The sequence below is a fragment of the Phocoena sinus genome, chromosome 9, assembly GCF_008692025.1.
Source record: "Phocoena sinus isolate mPhoSin1 chromosome 9, mPhoSin1.pri, whole genome shotgun sequence".
Classification (NCBI taxonomy): domain Eukaryota; kingdom Metazoa; phylum Chordata; class Mammalia; order Artiodactyla; family Phocoenidae; genus Phocoena; species Phocoena sinus.
In genome coordinates, this window is record NC_045771.1 from 5,643,284 (window position 1) to 5,662,686 (window position 19,403).

A 19,403-nucleotide genomic window follows, 5' to 3' on the forward strand; every position below is an offset into this window, starting at 1 on the left:
TTTGCCATTGCCTGCATCGTGAATCTCTTGGGTTCTTCAGTTACTTCTTCCTCTTGTCTCTCTTCGTCCTTCTTCTGGGTCTCCAGTTCCATCAGGTCTTCATTCGTAGGCTCCTCGTGTTGCACAGCAAGGAGTTCAGTGATGTCGTCCTCTTGCAGATCTAGCTCCAGCTTCTCACCGAGGGTCTCTAAGTTGCTGAGGACCTCTTTGGACTCTTCATCCACCGTCTCAGATCCACGAAAATCATGCACAAACTGTGGGGAAAGGTTCTTCCAAACCCCATTCACGGTGACGGCCGTCACCTCATGCCAAGCAAAGTCAATTTTTTTTAATGGCCTGTAGCTGTTATAGTCTCTCAGAGATTGTCGCAGGGCTGTTCCTGATTCCTCAGTCGCCTTTACTGCCTGAAGAAAAGTGTGACGTAAATAATATTTCTTGAAAGTCGCTGTAACTCCCTGGTCCATAGGTTGGATGAGCAACGTAGTATTCGGTGGCAGGTGCACTACTTTGACGTTGGGATGCAAGTCATCCATGAATGGGGGGTCGCCCGGAGCATTGTAGAGCGACAAAAGAATGTGGAATGGGACGTTCTTCTCCAAGCAATATTTCTCTACCTCCGGGATAAAGTGGTGGAAAAACCAGTCCTGGAAAATGGCCTGTGTAACCCAGGCCTTGGGGTTATTCTTCCACACAATAGGAAGAGAGCCCTTGGCTATGTTTCTAAGGGCCCTTGGGTTCTCTAAATGATAAACTAAGAGAGCCTTCAGCTTCATATCACCGGAAACATTGCCACCAAACAACAGAGTTAGCCTGTCCTTTGCTGCTCTGTAGCCCGGCATCAGCTTTCCCTCCTTGCTGAGGTAACTTTGGTCTGGCATCCTCTTCCAGTACAGTCCTGTCTCGTCCACATTAAGCACCTGCTCAGGTAAATACGCGCCTTCATCAATAATTTATTGAAGCGTTTCAGGAAATTCCCGGGCAGCTACCGTATCGGCACTCGCTGCCTCGCCGCTTACTTCTACGTTGTGAAGTTGGCTCCAGCCTTGAACCGATGAAGCCAGCCGTGGCTGGCATTAAAAGATGCGCCCTCTGATTCTTCGCCGTGTTTCTTCTTCAAGCCTTCATAAAGCCTTTTAGCTTTCTCTTGAATCAGCATTAAGCTGAGTGGGACTCAACACTGATGCTGGTCCTGCCTCCGCACACTGGGAAGTTTCTCCATCTCCTCCACCAATTTTCCACGCTTCTTCGATATTATTGTCTGCACAGCAGACTTCACGTGTTCCATGATCTCGTCCTTGTTCTTTAGAATCGTGCCGATGGTCGAACGACTCATTTTATAAGAATGGGCGATGTCTACCATCTTTCCGCCTCACTCCCCTCTCTCTTTTCACATTTGTTTCCATCGTTATCGCTTGGCACTTCTTAGCGGTACCGGCTACGTCACCACTGCTTTTACGCTTGCTTCTGGACACCCTGGGCTTGAAATAAAGATGCTGAACTCCTGTAGTCTATACAGTACTGTACAGTAAAGCGTGCTAGAGCACAACCGCCTGTCGAAGACGCGCGCTCATGACGGCGTACGCCAGACGCGTGAACTGACTCACGTGATCGGACACGCGAAGGCACATTCGCCTCTTTGAAAGTTCGCAACTTGAAGGTTCACGTGTAGGGGAATTTATGCAGATGCTTCGCCCTCAGGGAGGTGGACCGTGACTTCCCTGCCAAGACTGCAGTGTGGGAAGAGGGGGGAAGAGTCCCTGCAGGGGAAAGACCCGACAGATCCTACCTGGGCCAGGTGACCCAGGTGATGAGGTGTGTTGACAGCAGGTGCCCTAGATACAGTGGGATGCGAAGGCACTTCGCCTTCTGGTCTTCCTGCTGAAACACACAAACCCCAAAACTGAGATCATGAGGAAAAGATCGTACAAATCCGGAGTGAGGGCCGTTCTACAGAATGCCTGACCAGTACTCCTGGTCAAGGTCTCAAGGTCAAGTACTCAAGGTCATCAAACACAAGGAATGTCTGAGAAGCCATCACTGCCTAGGGCAGGCTACGGAGCATGACGACTAAATGTGCCGTCCTGGATGGGGTCCGGGAACAGAAAAAGGATGTTAGGGGAAAACTAAGGCAACCCTATTAAAGTGTGAACTTCTTAGTAATGTGTCAGTGGTGGTTCGTTGGTTGTGACAGATGTGCCGGAGGAACGTCAGATGTTATCTTTAGGGGAAATCCGGTATGGGGTGTATAAGGAACTGCTGTGTCTTCACAGCTTCTCTCTATAAATCTAAAGCTATTCAAAATAAAATGTTTATTTAAATATTTTAAAAAATTAACAGACGAATTAGGATGTTTAACACAAAGCTTACAGTGTCTTAAAAATTCTAAAAGTTGGAATATTTCTTTCCATAGTATTTTAAGATTTTATTTCAGATACTCATATTGTGATGTTAACATCTATAAAATGTGCACTCCTTTTATGAAAACTCTTGATTTAATTAACAGACAAACTGTCTTGTAAGGGTTCCGTTCTGGGAGATGGAGTGTTACATTTCATTATAGTTTCCCCCTTGATGTCCTTCATTTGCATTTTAGGAGAATGGATTTGACCAGCACTTTGTAAACTTTGTAAGTTAAATGTTAGTTATGCGTGGGCTTGCCTGCACTGGTCCTTTGAGCCTTGTGTCTGCACAGATCCCCTCTGAATAGGCTTCGAGGAAACGACTCGTTTAGCAGCCTGGTAGTCGTCATCCTTGGCAGTGCGGGAGCAGTGGTGGCAGGGAAGGACCGGGACTTTGCGTGTGGCTGTTGTGTGAACGTCCTGCATTCCAGTTCTTTCCTGTGCAAGACTCCTGTTTTCCGGGAGATAAACGTTTTGAGAAAAACGGGAGCGTGCTGACTCAAATTCCATCCGTCCACTCACCGACTGCCACTTAGCTTGTTCATAAGCCCGGACTTGTCCTGTGGTAGCACTCATGACGGTGTAGTGACGGTTGATGTCTCTCCCGCACTGGTTTGTAGTACCTGCGAGGCAGCGGCATGTGTGTTGGGTCCCCAGGGATCCCCAGCCTCCAGCACCGTGGAAGCTGTTGGGAGGGAGCAGATGGCTGTGGGCGCCTCGCCTGCATCCAAGTTCTCCTATTTGAACAGCTCCGACCGAGGGTGTTCTCCGGCAGCTGGGCTTGTGGGGCGCAGGGCAGGAATGTCAGAGGTCATGCCCCAGGGTAACCCCTCACCAAAGAGGGCGGGGTGCTCCTGACTAGGAGGCAGTTCTGAGGTCCGTGCGCGGCCTCTCCAGGGTCCCCAGCAGCTGCCACTCTGCACAGAGCTGTGACCTGCTTCCTGGAGCTCCCTTTTTGACTCTTTCCTTCCGTCTCACTTCCCCTGGTCTCAGGGTCAGCTTTGGGAGAACCCACACTGAGACCGTATGCAGTAAGTCGGTATCTGTCGACGAAATTAATAAGCATAGTAAATGAGTAAGATCCTGACCATTCAAAGAAATTATCATCCAGGAAGAAGAAGGTCATCGGAGCTGTGCAGATCACATGAATGAGACATAAAGTGCCGATTGATGAGAAGTACAGATAGAACATGCGTATTCAGGGGAAGAAGTTGCTGTAGACTTCCCTCCTTACCCTCCTGACTCAGGGTCGGCTCCTGCCTGGTGACCTTGAGCCATCCAGCACCTCACCTGTCGCGTGGCTCACATCCCGGTGCCCTCGTTCTGCCAGCCGGTGAGCTGGGAGGACAGAGGTGTGTCTGCTGTGTCCCCTCGTGTCTCGACACTGGGACAGTGCCCCGCAGACAGTAGCTTCACAGGTGTCTGTTGGGCCCGTGCGTTCATGGGGAGACTAAGCGGCAGAGTTTCCATGAGGAGAGGGTTGGAGTCGTGGGCACGGATTCAAATCCCACTCCAGTCACTGCCTAACTTGCTGATTTCAGGCCCGTTGCTCAGTCAGCTCATACGTGAAGTGAAGAAATCGAGGCACACCCTTCAAGGTCGTGACATCAATTAAATGAGGTCATTTCCTGTAGTACCTGGAGTTACAGCACAGAAATGAGCGCTCAGATGTTCACTGCTTTTATGGAGAAGATGGCGTTTGAGGTTGGGTTGAAATTGGAAGAGAAAAAAGTGGAGAAGGGAGTTTAAATTACAGCAGAAGGAACAAATGCCAGAACATGAGATTAAGGACGGTAGGGAGCTTATTAGCAGGGAGCTGTGTGCCTGGACCCGAGAACAGGAAGTAGGGAAATGAGGCCACGGAGAAGCCAGACCACGGAGGTTCGTGAACGCCGGCCTGAGTTGTCTGACTTTATTCCACCAGCAGAAGGGGAGATATCTGAGAAGGGAACTGCACATGAAGTGACGGGATTATGAACTATGAGTTACAGTACCCTGAAGAGAGGTCAGAAATGAAAATAGAGGTTTGGGAGTGGTTCACATAGTTTATCATGAAATTGGCAAACCAGTCAGCGCACACCGCCTGTTTACCACAGTAGGAAGTAGAATAACAGGGGTCCTTTCCACAGTCAAGGAACTTGGTTAGCGTCACACTGTTTAACACTTAACCTTGCTAATTAGTATGTACAATATAGTAATTTTTTTCTTCTGGGATATTTCCCAGGTAATCTAAATCTTCCCCAAGTGAACAGATTGGTGGTGTGGGCTCAGCGGCATTGTCAAAGAGGTCTCTTGGAGATGTATTCCTTGAGTGAACCAGGAGATAGGAGTGAGGTCCTCCCGGGCAGTGGGCAGTGGGCCATTGTCCGGCTACAGGCACAGCTTTGGAGTCACAGTACCTTGTCATTCGTTTTGCCCACTGTCAATTAACTTCTACAGAAATTTAAATAATAAAGACTCCTTTATGTGCATTTGTTCACATCGTTGCTGTTTTCAGGGCTCCTTGTCTCCTTGTGTAGATCCTTATTTCCATTTCATGTTTATATAAATGATGCCTTCAGATTTTTTAAATTTCCAGTTATTCCTTGCTAGTATACAGAAATACAGTGGCATGTTTTTTTTGTTGTTGTTTTTTACTAACTGCATTCTCTGACCTCGCTAAACTCTTTTTTTAGATCTGGGAACTTTTTTATAGATTCTTTGGTGTTTTTTTCTATGTAGAAAATCATAGAGTCTGCCAATAAAGACAGTTTTGCTTTTTCCTTTTATATCCGTAGGCTTCATTTTTTTTTCTTGCCTTCTTGTACTAGTGAGGACAGCAGTGTTGAGCACCATGAGCTTCTCGCTCTTACAGGGAAAACACTTCTTATTTTCCATTAAGTCTGTCAGCAGTGGATTTTTCATGCATACTCTTTTTTTTTTTTTTTTTTAATTTTTTTATGCGGTACGCGGGCCTCTCACTGCCGTGGCCTCTCCCATTGCGGAGCACAGGCTCCGGACGCGCAGGCTCAGCGGCCACGGCTCACGGGCCCAGCCGCTCCGCGGCACACGGGACCCTCCCGGACCGGGGCACGAACCTGCGTCCCCGGCATCAGCAGGCGGACTCTCAACCACTGCGCCACCAGGGAAGCCCTGCATACTCTTAATCTGATAGAGGAAGTTCTTTATTGTTACTGATGTTTGCCTTTTTTTCCTTTCCTTTTTAGCAGAAGACTCAGAAAGCGGTGTTTACATGCGATTCATGAGGTCACACAAGTGTTACGACATCGTTCCAACCAGCTCCAAGCTTGTGGTCTTTGATACCACGTTACAAGTGAGTGTGCCCAGTTTCCCTGAATGTGGGGTGTATTATTTGGCGCCTGCTTTGTCGGGTAAGTTAAACCCAGCAGGACCCGCAGACAGGATCCAGTCCTTTCTGCGCGTCAGGTCCTGTGCTGAGGTTTTGTCTGACTTGTCAGTGGTCGTGGCAGCCTTCTGAGGAATGTGCTGTTTTACGGATGAGGAAGCTCATTATCTAGAGTCTGCTCACAGTCTAGCATTTTAAGAACTCAGCCCACAGAGCTGGTGAGTGACGGGGCCTGGAATGGGCGCTCGGGTCTGTGTGATGCGCGCCGGCCCCAAGCCCTTAACCGCTGGCTGCACCTCCTCCCTCGGCTCGTCCTGAAGGCCTTAGCTATTTAGTAGAACGGTGAAGTTGAAATAATACTGGTTAAAAAGAAAGCATCACTCAGGTGGGTAATCTCTTAAGAGAAAACTCTACTGATCTCTTTCAGCAGAAAATTTGAACCTGATTATTTTGGTATGAAAATTATGCTTATTATAACTCGTTTTATACCAATATGACTTACAATCAGACGTGAAAAGTCCCAAATAATACATTCAATGCGAAGACCAGATTACATCCGGTGTAATAAAATATGTGTGCATACACAGGTATACGTGTGTGCATTTGGTGTATAGATTTATACGTAAATCTTTACCAAGCAGGATTGTTTTCACCTGGGTTCCCCCAAGGTAGATGCTGAGCCAGGAATTCATGGGCAGTGGGCGCTTTATTAGGGCGTCCTGCCAGGGGAGCCCCTGGGGGACTGGGGGAGAAGGGGAAGGGGCAAAGGCCAGGGAGGGCAGCCTCCGCTGATCCCTCGGGGACCCCAGCGGGTAAGGTGCCTGTGCGAGTTCACCCCGGCCTCTTTCAGCCTCGTCCAGGGCTGCCCTGGAGGATGTGTGCCCTGGCCCTGCCAGCTCGTCCCAGCGCTCGGGGCCCTCTCCCCAGGCCTCCCCCGCCTGCCCTGCTGGCGGCCCCAGCGGCCCGCCCTGTGGCTCTTCCTTGAGGCCGCCTGGGCTCTAGGAGCTGCTTTGCCCGCATCAGGCTCAGCCGTACAGGATTCTCAGGGATGTAGACATGGCTTAGTTCTTAATTTTATTTTCCAATTTTTTTTTTTTTTATAAACTGGCCTAAAATGCTATGACTTTGCTAAATTCACCTCGGACCAGGTAACCTTCAAGGTCCCTTCTACAACTCTGATTTCTTTGACACAAAGAGGACAGAGAGGCATCCAGGTGCAGTGTTACAGGAAATATTCTCTACCACGGTAACTACAGACTTCCAGTAGTAAAGTAACGAGAAATTCTGAATTCCCCAAATAAAGAAGTAGACCAGCCCGTCTCACCCTCGCTCCACCCTCCAAAGTCCTGACTGTCGCTTTCCACCGACAGAAAAGCACATGACAGCACGTACGCCCTGCACCTGCTTTCACTCCTGTTCAGCTTTTCCCGTGTTGTAAAATTAACTCTTTTCTGAATTTAGAATTTAGCCAGAGTGAGTAAGACATGAAAAATGTGATGCTTTATGGATCATCGGAGGTCACTAATCCAGTGACTCTCACTTCCCTAATTAATAGAAGCTGCATGTGCCTGTCTCCTGGAAGTCACGAATCCTTGAGGCTCTAAGCTTTAAAGGAGCTAAAATTGGTTACCATGGAAATGGGGGGGGGGGGGGTTGGCACTGGTTACAGCAAAGTTAAAGATGTGTTTGAAAGGGCTGAGTCGACTGTTGTCTAGACACAGACAGCAGTGGTGGTCGTGGACATGTCTCGAGAACGAGGGAGGCGAGCAGGGGAGACACAGCCCGTCCCCGAGACCAGGTGACCGTCCTCTGGGCGGGGTCGTGGCCTAGACGGCTCCCTGTGTGCGCGTGTGATAGGACAGCATGGAGCCACCGAGGAGGGCGGAAAAAACGTTCGTGGAGAATGTGTTTGTTTTTTAAGATTTAATTTTTAATTTATTTTTGGCTGTGTTGGGTCTTCATTGCTGTGCACGGGCTTTCTCTAGTTGCCGCGAGTGGGGGCTGCTCTTCGTTGTGGTGCGCGGGCTTCTCATTGCGGTGGCTTCTCTTGCTACAGAGCACGGGCTCTAGGCGCGTGGACTTCAGTAGTTGCGGCACGTGGGCTCAGTAGTTGCGGCACGTGGGCTCAGTAGTTGTGGCTCGCGGGCTCCAGAGCGCGGGCTCAGTAGTTGTGGCACACAGGCTTAGTTGCTCTGCGGCGTGTGGGATCTTCCTGGACCAGGGCTCGAACCCATGTCCCCTGCATTGGCAGGTGGATTCTTATCCACTGCGCCACCGGGGACGTCCCCTAATGTATTTATTTTTAAGTTAAAAAAAAGCAGGTTGCAGAGCAACACTTATGTTCTGACCAAGTTACCCTGAGGGCCCAGAGTGTCAGACACAGCTGGTCTGGGAACCAGAGTCAGCTGTTCACAGGTGAACTGAAAACGGGGTCACAGACAATGGAGAAGAGAGGGAGAGAAGGGCCGCTCGCCCCAGGCGGCCGCGCCCTCAGCCTCCAGCTCGGCCTCTGCGAGGCCCGTGGGCCTCCCGCAGGTGGGGCTGTGACGCGCCCCAGGGTCCTGTCGCTGAGTCTCGCGTCGGTGTGAGAGATGGCGCCTTGGTCCTGGTGCCCCGGAACCCAGCGCACGTCCTAGAGTCGCGTCCCTCCCCCTTGGCCCGCCTGCTTCTCCCTCGGCGTCGGCGGTCGTCCGGAGCCCCGACTGCGGTGTGACTGAGAGAGGGGGTGATGCCCAACTCCCACCGGCTCCCTCACCCAGTGTCGCGGGGCGCCCGGTGCTCAGGCTGGACGGGGCAGACGCCGCCCGCTTGGCTTGCACGGTCACTCGGCATCTCAGCCGAGTTGTTCCTTCCCGACCAGGACCCCGTAGTAAGCCAGGAACTGTTTCTCAAGAGGAAAATAATTACCTGCAGACGAAGGCATCGCCTTTTGCTCTTTGTTTGTTTGTTCCAAAAACCCAGTGAGTCTCCTGCTGGTGCCTGATGGGGGCCTCATTCGGCGTCCCCAGCTCGGCCTCGCAGGGGGCCCCAGGCCCGGGTGGACGAGGGGCCTGCCCTGCTGCAGAGCTGTGTCTTGCCCTGGGCCCCTGTGAAGACTTACTCTGACCGTGTCAGAGCAGCGCTCAGACACGGTGTGTGCCGCTTGCGGAGACCTGCCAAGGGTGGCAGGGGTGCGGGCAGCAGCCTGAGTGGCATGGGGGTCTCTCCAACGCTCCAGGCTGTGGCCTCCCTCACCCTGACCCCAGCCACTGGCTGGCTGGCCGATGTCACACCGAGGCGTCTAAAGCATTGCCACTTCCTGCCCATCAGACCCGTCAGCACTGTGTCATCGATGTCACGGGACCGTGTGACGTGAGGCCTGTGGGGTGGTCAGCATCCCTGCAGACTGTGTGCAGTCAGAGAGCCAGAGGTGAGGGTGTGCCATGCAATGTCAAGGCAGACTGCTTCTCGGGGTCCTTGTACGTTGGCACAGAGAAAAAGCGTGCGCGGCCGACGGCTGCAGGGCCCTGCGATGCTGCATCTGGAGTTACAGGAATCCAGTCACTCTGGGAGATGCGGTCACAGCCAGATGGGCAGCTTCCCTGGGGTGTGACGGTCAGCCTCCCCGTCCGCGCACTTCCCCAGGGGTGGTCTGCTGCGCTTGGCTTGCCAACCTGGTAGCTTCAGGGGCGTCCTCCCTAGGCCTCCTCGGCACGGTATCTCTCGCCCCGTGGGTCCGAGAGCCAGTGTAGGGATCCCAATGACATACTCAGGACTGAGCGGGTAACCACAGTGTGGCCTGCAGCCCTGTGAGCTCCTTGGACTTGACCTTGGCTGAGACTCCGTCTGTCACCTGACTGACTGTAAGCCCCCCCCTTTGACCAGTGGCCATGGTGGCACTTGGGGTTCTAGGAATTGGCGTCCACTCAGAGCCAGCATCCGGTCACCCTGGAGAGTCTGCGTCTCCTTTTCCCCAGTGCTCAGTCATCCTAGGAAGTGGGACGGGAGGAACGGCACGTCCTGGGCGGGGCACTGTCCTCGGGGGACCCCGCGCCCCTGAGAGTGGGGCTCTGGGTCTGAGAGCGGCTCAGGTCTGGAAACGGTGAGAGGACAAGACTCCATGTTGATGACTCAGGTTGGGGTTTTGGCCCCTGGACTGAGAATTTTTCTTGTTACGTAGATCAGGAGCACTTTAGAGGGCCATGCATCTGTCTCACTCCTAGGGTTGCTGTAACTGGTTAGCCACGACCAAACCGTCTGCGAATCAGAACATTCTCACCCCTGGCCACGAGCCTGCCCTGCTCCCTCAGGACCTGCCACCACACTGGCATCAGTGAGGCCATCATGGTGCTGCCCCCTGCAGAGCGCAGCCAGCACGCAGCTTCTCAGGGGGTAGGGGTCCCCGCACGCAGACATTTCTCAAAAACCTGGGGAGGCTGTGACCTCGGGGCCCTTTGGGGGAAGGTAGCTGAGGGCTGGGTGTGCAGGCCGCATGTGCTGAAGTCTCCCTGAGCCTGTGGGTTCACTCTTCCTCGTTAGGCCTCCGAAGTTCTGGCATCTTGGCCTCCTCAAACATGCACTCGGCAATGCCCTGCATTTCAAGGCAGTCAACTCAGAAAGCTTCAGAGCCGTTCCCAGTGGCATGCACTAAACGTTAAATCCACATTTCTGGTAAATCCACCTGTGTCAATAAACCCTACCGTATCCAGCGTTCAATTCCCTCTCCTTGGTCTAATATTATTAGAAGCTATTCCCACACTTACTTCCCAGGTTTCTGCAGATATGAAATAGCGGAGCTTTATCGTTGTTTCCATGTGTGAGGCCCCCTCTCGGGGGCAGGCTGGAGTCTGTCCCCAGTCACAGGTCTCGGGGCCGCAGAGGCAGCTGTGGTTGTCTGGAGAATGGAGAACGAGCGACCCCGTGCAAGGCGTCTGCCCAGGAAAACTTGCTGCTGGGCTTCCAGGCAAAGAAAGGCAATTCTGACACCACGCAGCCAGCCGTTTTCACCACCAAGGGGGGCTCGGAGTCGCTCTGGCGTTCAGGAATCTCTGCGTCGTCCGAGTCCAGCCCTGTCGCCGTGCTGGGTTCCAGGGGTGCACTCCTTCCAAATCAGAGCCCCGGCTTTCACGTCAGAGACCGGGGAGACTGTGAGTTCGGGGTGGTGACTCTCCGAGTCCCGCAGCATTACATTTTGTGTTGGATTTGGGAAAGGTCAGCCTGGTAGCTACAAGAGAAGGGCGTTTTGGGGCTGCCATAGAGGCTGCCAGGTTCTCGGTGACCGAGAGTCCCCAGTCGGAGCTTGTCCTTTCCCTGGTATGTGAGCCCCATCCCCTGGCAGGACTCTGCCCACACCAGATCCCACGTTCCTGTCGCTGCAGTGACAGCTAGTGCAGCAGCGCCTGGCCCCTGCTCTCCTCTGGCGGCTGCGGAGTGGGGCGGGGACACCACGGTCACAGGTGATGCTTGTTCCCTCTCGATGCCGCTGCCTGCCCGGGATCGCTGGGGATCTGAGTCCCCGCTGACCCAGAGCTCAGCGCTGTGTTCAGGCCCAAAGACACGCGCCCGGTCCCAAACCCTCTGTCCCCAGAACCCTGCCTGGTGCGTGCGCTTCTGTATCGGTCGGGGTCCGGTCAGGACACAGAAGCCATAGCAGCCGTTGAACAGAAAACTAGCGTAAACCAGTGGTCATTGGACGTAAGTCAGCTGGGTCACTGACAGGGTAAGTACTGACCTCTGAGGCAGCGTTCTCAGACCTGCAGCTTTAGCATCACTAGGAACTTCCAGGACACACAGACCGTCAGGCCACCTCAGACCCAGTAAACCGAAAGTCATGGTGAGGCCCAGTGGTCGTGTCTTACCGAGTCCTTCCAGCGGTTCTGGTTCTAGCGCTCTGCGGCTCGAAAACCGCTGCCCTGGGGCATCAGGGAGGGAAGGAAGAGCCTGTGGCGCCTTCCGAGGGGCCGCCTCTGGCCGGGGCTGTGCCTCGGCGGCAGGCGGTGCGGGGAGAGCGTGCGGAGGCCGCTCAGGCGGGACTCAGCCGCTGCTGCTGCTGCTGCAGGAGGGAAGCAGGTGGAGCGGCCAGCAGGCGGGATGTGCGCCGGGCCGGGCCCTCTCCCCACAGTCCTGTGTCCTGACCTCCAGGCGCTGCGGAACGTGACCTTACCTGGACGTAGGGCCACTAAGAGGTAATTAGTCACGAAGGCGTCGGTCCTGTAGTCCACCGTGATTGGCGTCGTTATACAAAGGGGAGATGTGGACACAGAATCCTGCATACGGGGAGAGTACCGGTGACAACGAAGGCAGAAATCAGTGTGATGCGTGTGCAAGCCCAGGGGTGTCAGGGCGTGCCTGCACACCACCAGCGGCCAGGTGAGAAGCCTAGAACAGATCTTTCTGCACAGAAAAGGAACCAGGCCTGCTGACACCCTGATCTCAGACTTCCAGCCTCCGGGACTGTGAGACGATCCGTCCCTGTTGTTTGTGCCCCTAGTTCATGGTGCTCTGTTGTGGCCGCCCTCGCACACCGATACAGGTGGTCATCAGGTGAAGCAGCCCTTCTTCAGCCTAGCCCTCCAGTCCTCGCTGGCCTCCCTCCTGTCAGGCTGCAGTAGAGCCCATGGCAGACTTGAGATGTGGTCCACAGGGCCCCAGTGTCACGAAGCAGAGTCAGAAGGGAGGGTCTGGGGCTGAGAGACAGTAGTTTAGTAAATGGCGGAGTAGAGAACACATACCGTCCCTTCCGAGGAAGTCTGGCAGCACAGATAGTACTGATAGGTATGGTTTAGTGCCTTCAGGTTCTAAGTGGTAACTTCTCAGGAGGTATGGAAGGCTCCAAAGTAAATAGAACTGCCCAGTGGAATCCTCACTTCCAGGACTGGGGGGCGACGGGAGCACCGAGAATCATATGGGTCTTCCCTCACCATGGCAGTGTGAGGGAGTGTGTGTTTCTAGCAACATTCTGCTAACAACGTTTTTCATAAACTTTTTTAGATTTTGATAGAAGAGTTGTGAAGATAGTACAGATGGTTCCCATATACCCCACACCCAGTTCGCTCCATTTTTGCCATCTGACGTTAGTATGGTCACATTTGTCACAGTTAACGAACCAGTACTGATACATAGTTATTGCCTGAAGTTCACAGTTTGTTTAGATTTCCCTGTGTCTTTTCCTGATGTCATTTTTCTGCTCGAGGATCCCATCCAGGTTACTGTTAACATTTAGTCGTCACGTCCCCTCAGGCTCCCCTTTGCTGTGACAGCTTCTCAGACTTCCTGGCTTTTGGGAACCTCGACAGTTTTGAGGAGCTGGCCAGGTGTGCTGTAGGATGCCCCCACATGGAATTTGTCGGATGTTTTTTTCTCATGACCAGACTTGGATTATGGGCCTTGGAAGGAAGACCACAGAGGAAAAGTGCTCCTCACGTCATATCAGAACTGCTTACCGCTTATCGCTGTCGATCTTAACCTCAGTCACCTGGCTGCGGTGTGTCTATCAGGTTTCTTTACTGTAAAGTTCCTCTTTTCCATACTGTCCTCTTTAGGAGAAGGTCACTCTGCACCGCCCACACGTAAGGAGTGGGGAGTTGAGGGCTACGCAGGTTGGTTGGAATTCTTCTGCAAAGGACGTGTGTTCCTTCCTTTCACTTGTTTATTCAGTCATTTGTGTCGGCATACGTTTATGGAGATAGATAGATAGCTTCCATTGGGTTACAATCCACTATTACTTTGTTTTATTGTTCAAATCATTCCCATTGATACGATTTTAATAGTGCCAATGAAAGAGAAAACAGGCAAGTGTCCAAATAAGTGGCTGTTTGCCAAACGCGGGTTTTTAGAAGCACATGTAGAAACTATAGAAAGACGAGCATATAAGTAAGTTGAAGAAGGGCATGACTAGGAGGGGGCTGCCCAGGGTCCTCTCAATCGGGGTTAGAATCGAGATCCACAAGCGGGAAGCAGGTGCTCGCCTGCTTTCGAAGCAAGAAGGATAAGGGTTCGCTCTGTTGCTCGAGATTCATGCTGCAGGTGCCGATAAAGAGGAAGGGAAACTCTTCAGCCCGTTTTGTGCTTTTTCCTTATCAAGGAAAATGATCTTCAAAACGGAAAGAGTACAGTGAATGGTGATTAGAAGAAGTTACAGCCCAGGACAGGTGTGGATGGTAGGAGGTGCCTGTTTGCTTTCTGATCCCTAGTTTAATCAGGATGCAGACTTCCAGGCTCTCAGTGGGAGTGGAAGAATGGTGGAGAACAGGTCTGAGGCCTGACGCCCGAGGTTCCAGGTGAGAGGAAAAAAAAGAGTCCTCAGAAAACGGTGGGAAATGTGGTGTCATTCCCAGGTAAGGTGTTTGAATGAATTATTCATAAAGTAATAAAAGTAGTAATCTCTGGAAACCTATCATGAACCGACCCCAGAAAGTCGGGGAGATGAACCCGATTTCCTTTGGGGACTGTTCGTAGATGTGGTGATACCGTGAAAGGCAAATCTGGGTTTCATCTTGACGGTTGACAGAGCCTCGTGCCCTGTCCTGATGGAGAAGATGCAGAAGTGTATCTCAGCAGCTCAGTGAACCGCTGGCCTGTGGACCTTCGGGGAACGTCAGTGAAATCGCAGCCTGCCTGGAGCGAGGTTTCTTAGCTGTACTGGGTGCCTCTCGTGGGCCGGGCCACCTGCTACTGCAGCCAGCCCTGCAGGCGTGGTGGGCGGCACCTCCGCTTCCGCTTCCGTAACCAGCGGGGATGAGCAGGTGGGGAAACGCCCCTGCCTCGCACGCTCGGGGAGGACGCACCCGGTGCCGTCGAGCCCCTGCCAGGCCCCTGTCCTGCGGCCAGCTCCACCACCCTTCACACACTGACACTGGCTCCCCTGCTAGCCTGTGTCACTCCCGCCCCCGGGACCACGTTCTCAAATAAACCACGTGCGAGCCAGGCTCTGCTTTCTGGGTAAGACACTGCTGGGGCGCCTTAAGATCCTTCACTCTAAGCTCGGCAGCGTCTGGAACAATGACTTGAATACTGACTTTGTTGACCGCGTCCTCTAATTAACAGATGACTTGAAACCAGGAGAGAGAGCGAATAATAACCCATATCCAGAAGGACTCCTCAGTAAGCTGAATTATTCCTAGGCCCAATTAGTAAGTAGCTGCCCCCCAGAGCAGTGGGAATTAGAGCGCGTCGCAGGAGAGAATAAGGCTGGGGGCTCCGAACTGTGGCGCTCACACGGGGCGGGACCTGCTGATGCCGACAGCCAGCAGACTGTTAACCCAGAAGCACAGGCCGTGGTTTTAAGCGTCACACAGTTTAAAAGTGGTACGAGAAAAGCTTACCTGAAAAGAGCAGTCAGCCCTGTTCCTTAACGCCCTTGTCATACTCCCCAGAACCGACAGTTCAGCTGTTAAATCTGGCGTTCACTGCCGCGTGACCTTGATTCATTAGTTTTAGACACGTTTTCCTCCCTAATTCGGTAGCTGGGTTCTTTGTTCCTTGTGTGGCTTCCTTCCTCCCCTCACACCCGGTGTCACTATCTCAGTACCGGGGTGCTTTCATTCATTTGACTGTGTCACTGGGCCCAGTGGTTTACGTGGTTACATTTCCTATTTGTACAGTTCAGCGTTGTTCCTGGAGCTTAGAATTCTTCCGTTTTTTATTTTCTTTGAACACCTGAGGCTTTTCCCACCGGCTCACTTCTCAGTAGGATTTCCTGTGCAGCCGGACTTGGCCCACACATTTCCAGCCCTACTTGGAGCCACGCCTGCGGCTCTGCGTCTTCTTGCCCGTCACCGTCACCTGAGACTTTCACTGGTTCATGGCGGGAATTGCCTCCACCCTCTCCTGATTTTTGAACACATGCTTTTCTGCTTTCGTGATTTACTCTCTCTGTTTTGGCGGAGCACTTTCTCCAGGAGCTTCCGGCCCTAGTGCACTAGGGCTGCATAACAAAACCCCGCAGGCCGGCAGGCTTCACAGGAATTTCTCCCCCAGCCCTGGAGGCTGAGAGTCCAAGACCAAGTGCCGGGTGGCGTCAGTTCCCGGCGAGGCCTCTCTTCCTGGCTTGCAGACAGCTGCCTGGAGCGCACGAGAGCTCTGGTCTTTCTCCTACGGACACTAATCCCAACCTTGTGGCCTCGTCGAACGCTATCCAGCTCCATCAGGGGGTGCAAACGTCAGGGGGGTCAGGGGGTGCAAACGCTGTCCGTACACGTCCCAGGAAAAGACGCATGAGAGTTAGCTACTTACACTCAATCTGCAGACTGTGTGTAGATTCCACAAGGTCGGTTGAGAATTTCGAAGGCGTCGTCCCATTGCTTTTAGCTGCCAGTGTCGCTGAAGAGACAGCTGTCGTGGTTACTCTCTTCTTTAATCTCCATCTTTTTATGTGCGGTTTACCCCCTCGGAAGCTTTTGGGGGTTTTCTCTCTATCTCTGGTGCTTCCACGCCGGGCGCCTGGTTGTGGTCTTTTCCACTTGTGAGCCAGGCACCCGATGGGCCTTTGGACCTGCCACACGTGTCACTCGGTCCGTGTTCATTGTGCTGTTCGTTCCGAGATTCTCTTCCTGCTGTTTCCTTTCTTCTGGAACTTCAGTCGGGAGATCTTGGGCCCCCTGAATTGATCCTTTAATATTCTTATCCTGTCTCCTTCTCTCGTTACTTTTCTGTTCTGCTTCTTAGAAGCTTCTTTGTTCTTAACCCGTCCAGTGAGACGCATTCAAAACTAGAAGTCATGCGGCTGCAACGTTCAGGGTTGTGTCGAGTGGCTCGTAATTAAGAGTGAGCACCGGCAGCTGGGGGGCGACCACAGGGGAGCTTCTGCCTGGGGGGTCTCACTGAAGAGTGTTGGGCCACCATCCTCTTCATTGGAAGCCCCCAAATGTTCACCTCTGTGTAGTTTATTTCTGAAGCAGTTTCTCCAGGAAAATAATCCTTTGATGGTGATGGCGGGTGGCTTTGGTCATGACCTGATTTGAAACAATCTTCCTGTTTGTTTTCAGCCCTGCCCCTGCCCAAGCATCCGGAGCCTCCAGTCTTGGGTCTTCCGGGTCGGGGGCATCAGTGGGCTCCTCTCCGCGCCCCTCCCCAAGAGGCTCCTCCTCTTGGTCAGCGTGAACCGTGCTCCACCTGCTTCTCGTCCTGGCATCTCCTCGCTCATTTTCCTTCTAGTTTATACTCCCTGTAGTTTGAGAATAACTTTTCAAGAGGAAGAGATGCCAGAAATGTTTCTCTGCCACTTTTAAACCTAAGGAGCCACGAGGGAAACTCCAGGAAGGAGATGCATGAGGTCCTGCGGGAGTAGAGGAGGGATTCGACTCGGCCGGGCGTGACGTGGGTAGGTTGTGTTGAGGACTTAGAAGTTACAGGCAAACTGGGCTTTAACAGGTGGAGCAGAAGGTAAGTCCATTTGAAGTAGAAGGAACATTGTGACACAGCCAAAAAAACGGAAGATAAGTTCACGGACTGAGGAGTCTGCTGGACGGTGGGGGTCAGGCTGGGGCTGCATCGCAGAGGGTCTTGGAGACCAAACCTGAGAAGCTGGGCCCATCCTTGCTCAGGGGAGACACTGTCAGGTGTTGTGAAATCCATTTGACGAGCTCTGATGTAAAAACTGTAGTGAACAGTTTTAAAGAGCTTTAGCTACGCATCAGCATTAATTTTAAAAGCCACACAATTAATTTAATTATTGAGAATCAGGGTAAAACTGTGTATGGAAAGCAGGGAAGCATTAGAGGAATCAGATTCCCATTTTTGGGGAACACAGATGTGCTGCTTGGCATTTAGATTGCCAGAATCTCTTAGCGCAACTAAGGCCGGCTTACCCTTTTTAAAAATCATTTTTATAGGGCTTCCCTGGTGGCGCAGTGGTTGAGAGTCCACCTGCCGATCCAGGGGACACGGGTTCGTGCCCCGGTCCGGGAAGATCCCACATGCCGTGGAGCGGCTGGGCCCGTGAGCCATGGCCGCTGAGCCTGTGCGTCCGGAGCCTGTGCTCTGCAACGGGAGAGGCCGCAACAGTGAGAGGCCCGCGTACAGCAAAAAAAAAAAAAAAATCATTTTTATATTAGGCTTTTATTTTCCTCTTTACTTAGCTGATTATCACATTTGGTTGTTTGAAAATCCTATTAAGGGCTTCCCTGGTGGTACAGTGGTTAGGAATCTGCCTGCCAATGCAGGGGACATGGGTTCGAGCCCTGGTCTGGGAAGGTCCCACATGCCGTGGAGCAACTAAGCCCGTGCGCCACAACTACTGAGCCTGCGCTCTAGAGCCCATGAGCCACAACTACTGAAGCCTTTGCACCTAGAGCCCATGCTCCGCAACAAGAGAAGCCACCGCAGTGAAAAGCCCACGCACCGCAACGAAGAGTAGCCCCCACTCGCCGCAACTAGAGAAAGCCCGCGCTCAGCAACAAAGACCCAGTGCAGCCAAAAGTAAATAAATAAATTTAGAAAAAAGAAAAAAGAAAATCCTATTAAAATATAAAATTTTTAATTGGTAACAGTTTGAGCAAATTGCGTTATCAGTTGAAAGAAATTTTCAGAGGCACTCAAGGCCCCTAGAGTTTTTCCCTTAGAAGTAGGCTGCGCCAGTCCTCTTTCAGCCTCTGTTGATGGTTCGTTGGTGACACACTGTGCCTTCTGTAATTGAGGAGTTTCCCGAGCGTAGTTTTAAATTGCCCCTCGAACACTCCGTGCATGTGGTGCCAAGAAAGCCAAGTTTAGAAGGTTTCGTCACTGCAGAGGCTGCAGTGAAACCACAGCAGCAGGCAGGGCTGCTGATCTGGGGATGCTGAGACGTCCCCCGCTAAGGTACTGAGAGCACATCTTGTCCACTTTAGGGAGTCCTGTCGGGTCTCTGGAGGGTGGAATTGTGACTCCCTCCATGACGTGTGGACCTGTCAACAGTTTGTGTGGCTGAAATGAAAACTAACTCATTCTCTGCTTCTGGTCTGTCAGTAGAGGGTGGAAAATTAAAGCTCTTATTCTTTTTAGCTCTTCATAGCAAGTCTGGTGAGTCCACGCACTTGCGGGAGTTCCCTGGTGGCCTAGTGCTTAGGATTCAGCGCTTCCACTGCCAAGCGCCCAGGTTCAGCCCCTGGTCGGGGAACTGAGATCCTGCGAGCCGTGCGGCGTGGCCAAGAAACGAAAAAAACAAAAACAAAAAACACATGCCCTTGGTGAGGAAAGCGCTGTTAGCCCCATCTTGTAGCTGAGGATGTCGAGGCTCAGAGAGGGTTAAGGACCTGAGCTGACGAAAAGTCGGTCTGTCCAGTTGGTCCCGCAGCTTCGCCCACTGAAACCACTGGAGGCTTTTTTGCTTCACTCCAAGTATTTTCCTTAGCGTCTGGTTGTTTTATTAATACCTTCTTGTGCGGAAGTGAAGGCACTTTTCACCTTGAACTCTTCATGTCCCCTTTGCCGCTGGACGGCTGCTTCCCTGGGTTTTTCCCTCACGTGACATCAGCAGTGTATCCTCAGGATGACCTGAGGTCAGCACACATCACCACCCCACCCTCTGCGTCCCTGGCCTGTCCGTCTTCGGTACCTGAGAGAGTCAGTGCTGTGCGGGCATTTCCTTGTGTTTTGCGTGCAGAGGCCTTGAAACCCCTTTAGTAACTAACTTGGAGCATTTAGGGGCTGTTTAAGAGCTTGTAGGTAGCAGGTTAGAGAAGTTATCGTGGGGAAGCAGGATT

The 19,403-nt window shown here is 52.4% G+C and overlaps 1 protein-coding gene across 6 annotated transcripts in view; it reads left to right on the plus strand.

Moving 5' to 3' along the window:
- PRKAG2 (protein kinase AMP-activated non-catalytic subunit gamma 2) overlaps positions 1-19,403 on the plus strand; it is a 280,396-nt gene that overhangs the window by 231,699 nt on the left and 29,294 nt on the right. For 4 of the 6 annotated variants that reach the window (XM_032642679.1, XM_032642677.1, XM_032642680.1 and 1 more), the window contains one exon: positions 5,606-5,712. In XM_032642679.1, coding sequence (XP_032498570.1) covers positions 5,606-5,712 — 107 coding nt within the window. Of the gene's footprint in view, positions 1-3,515; positions 3,521-5,605; positions 5,713-19,403 lie in introns of those variants that run through there. The other 2 variants (XM_032642681.1, XM_032642678.1) reach the window with 2 other exon arrangements.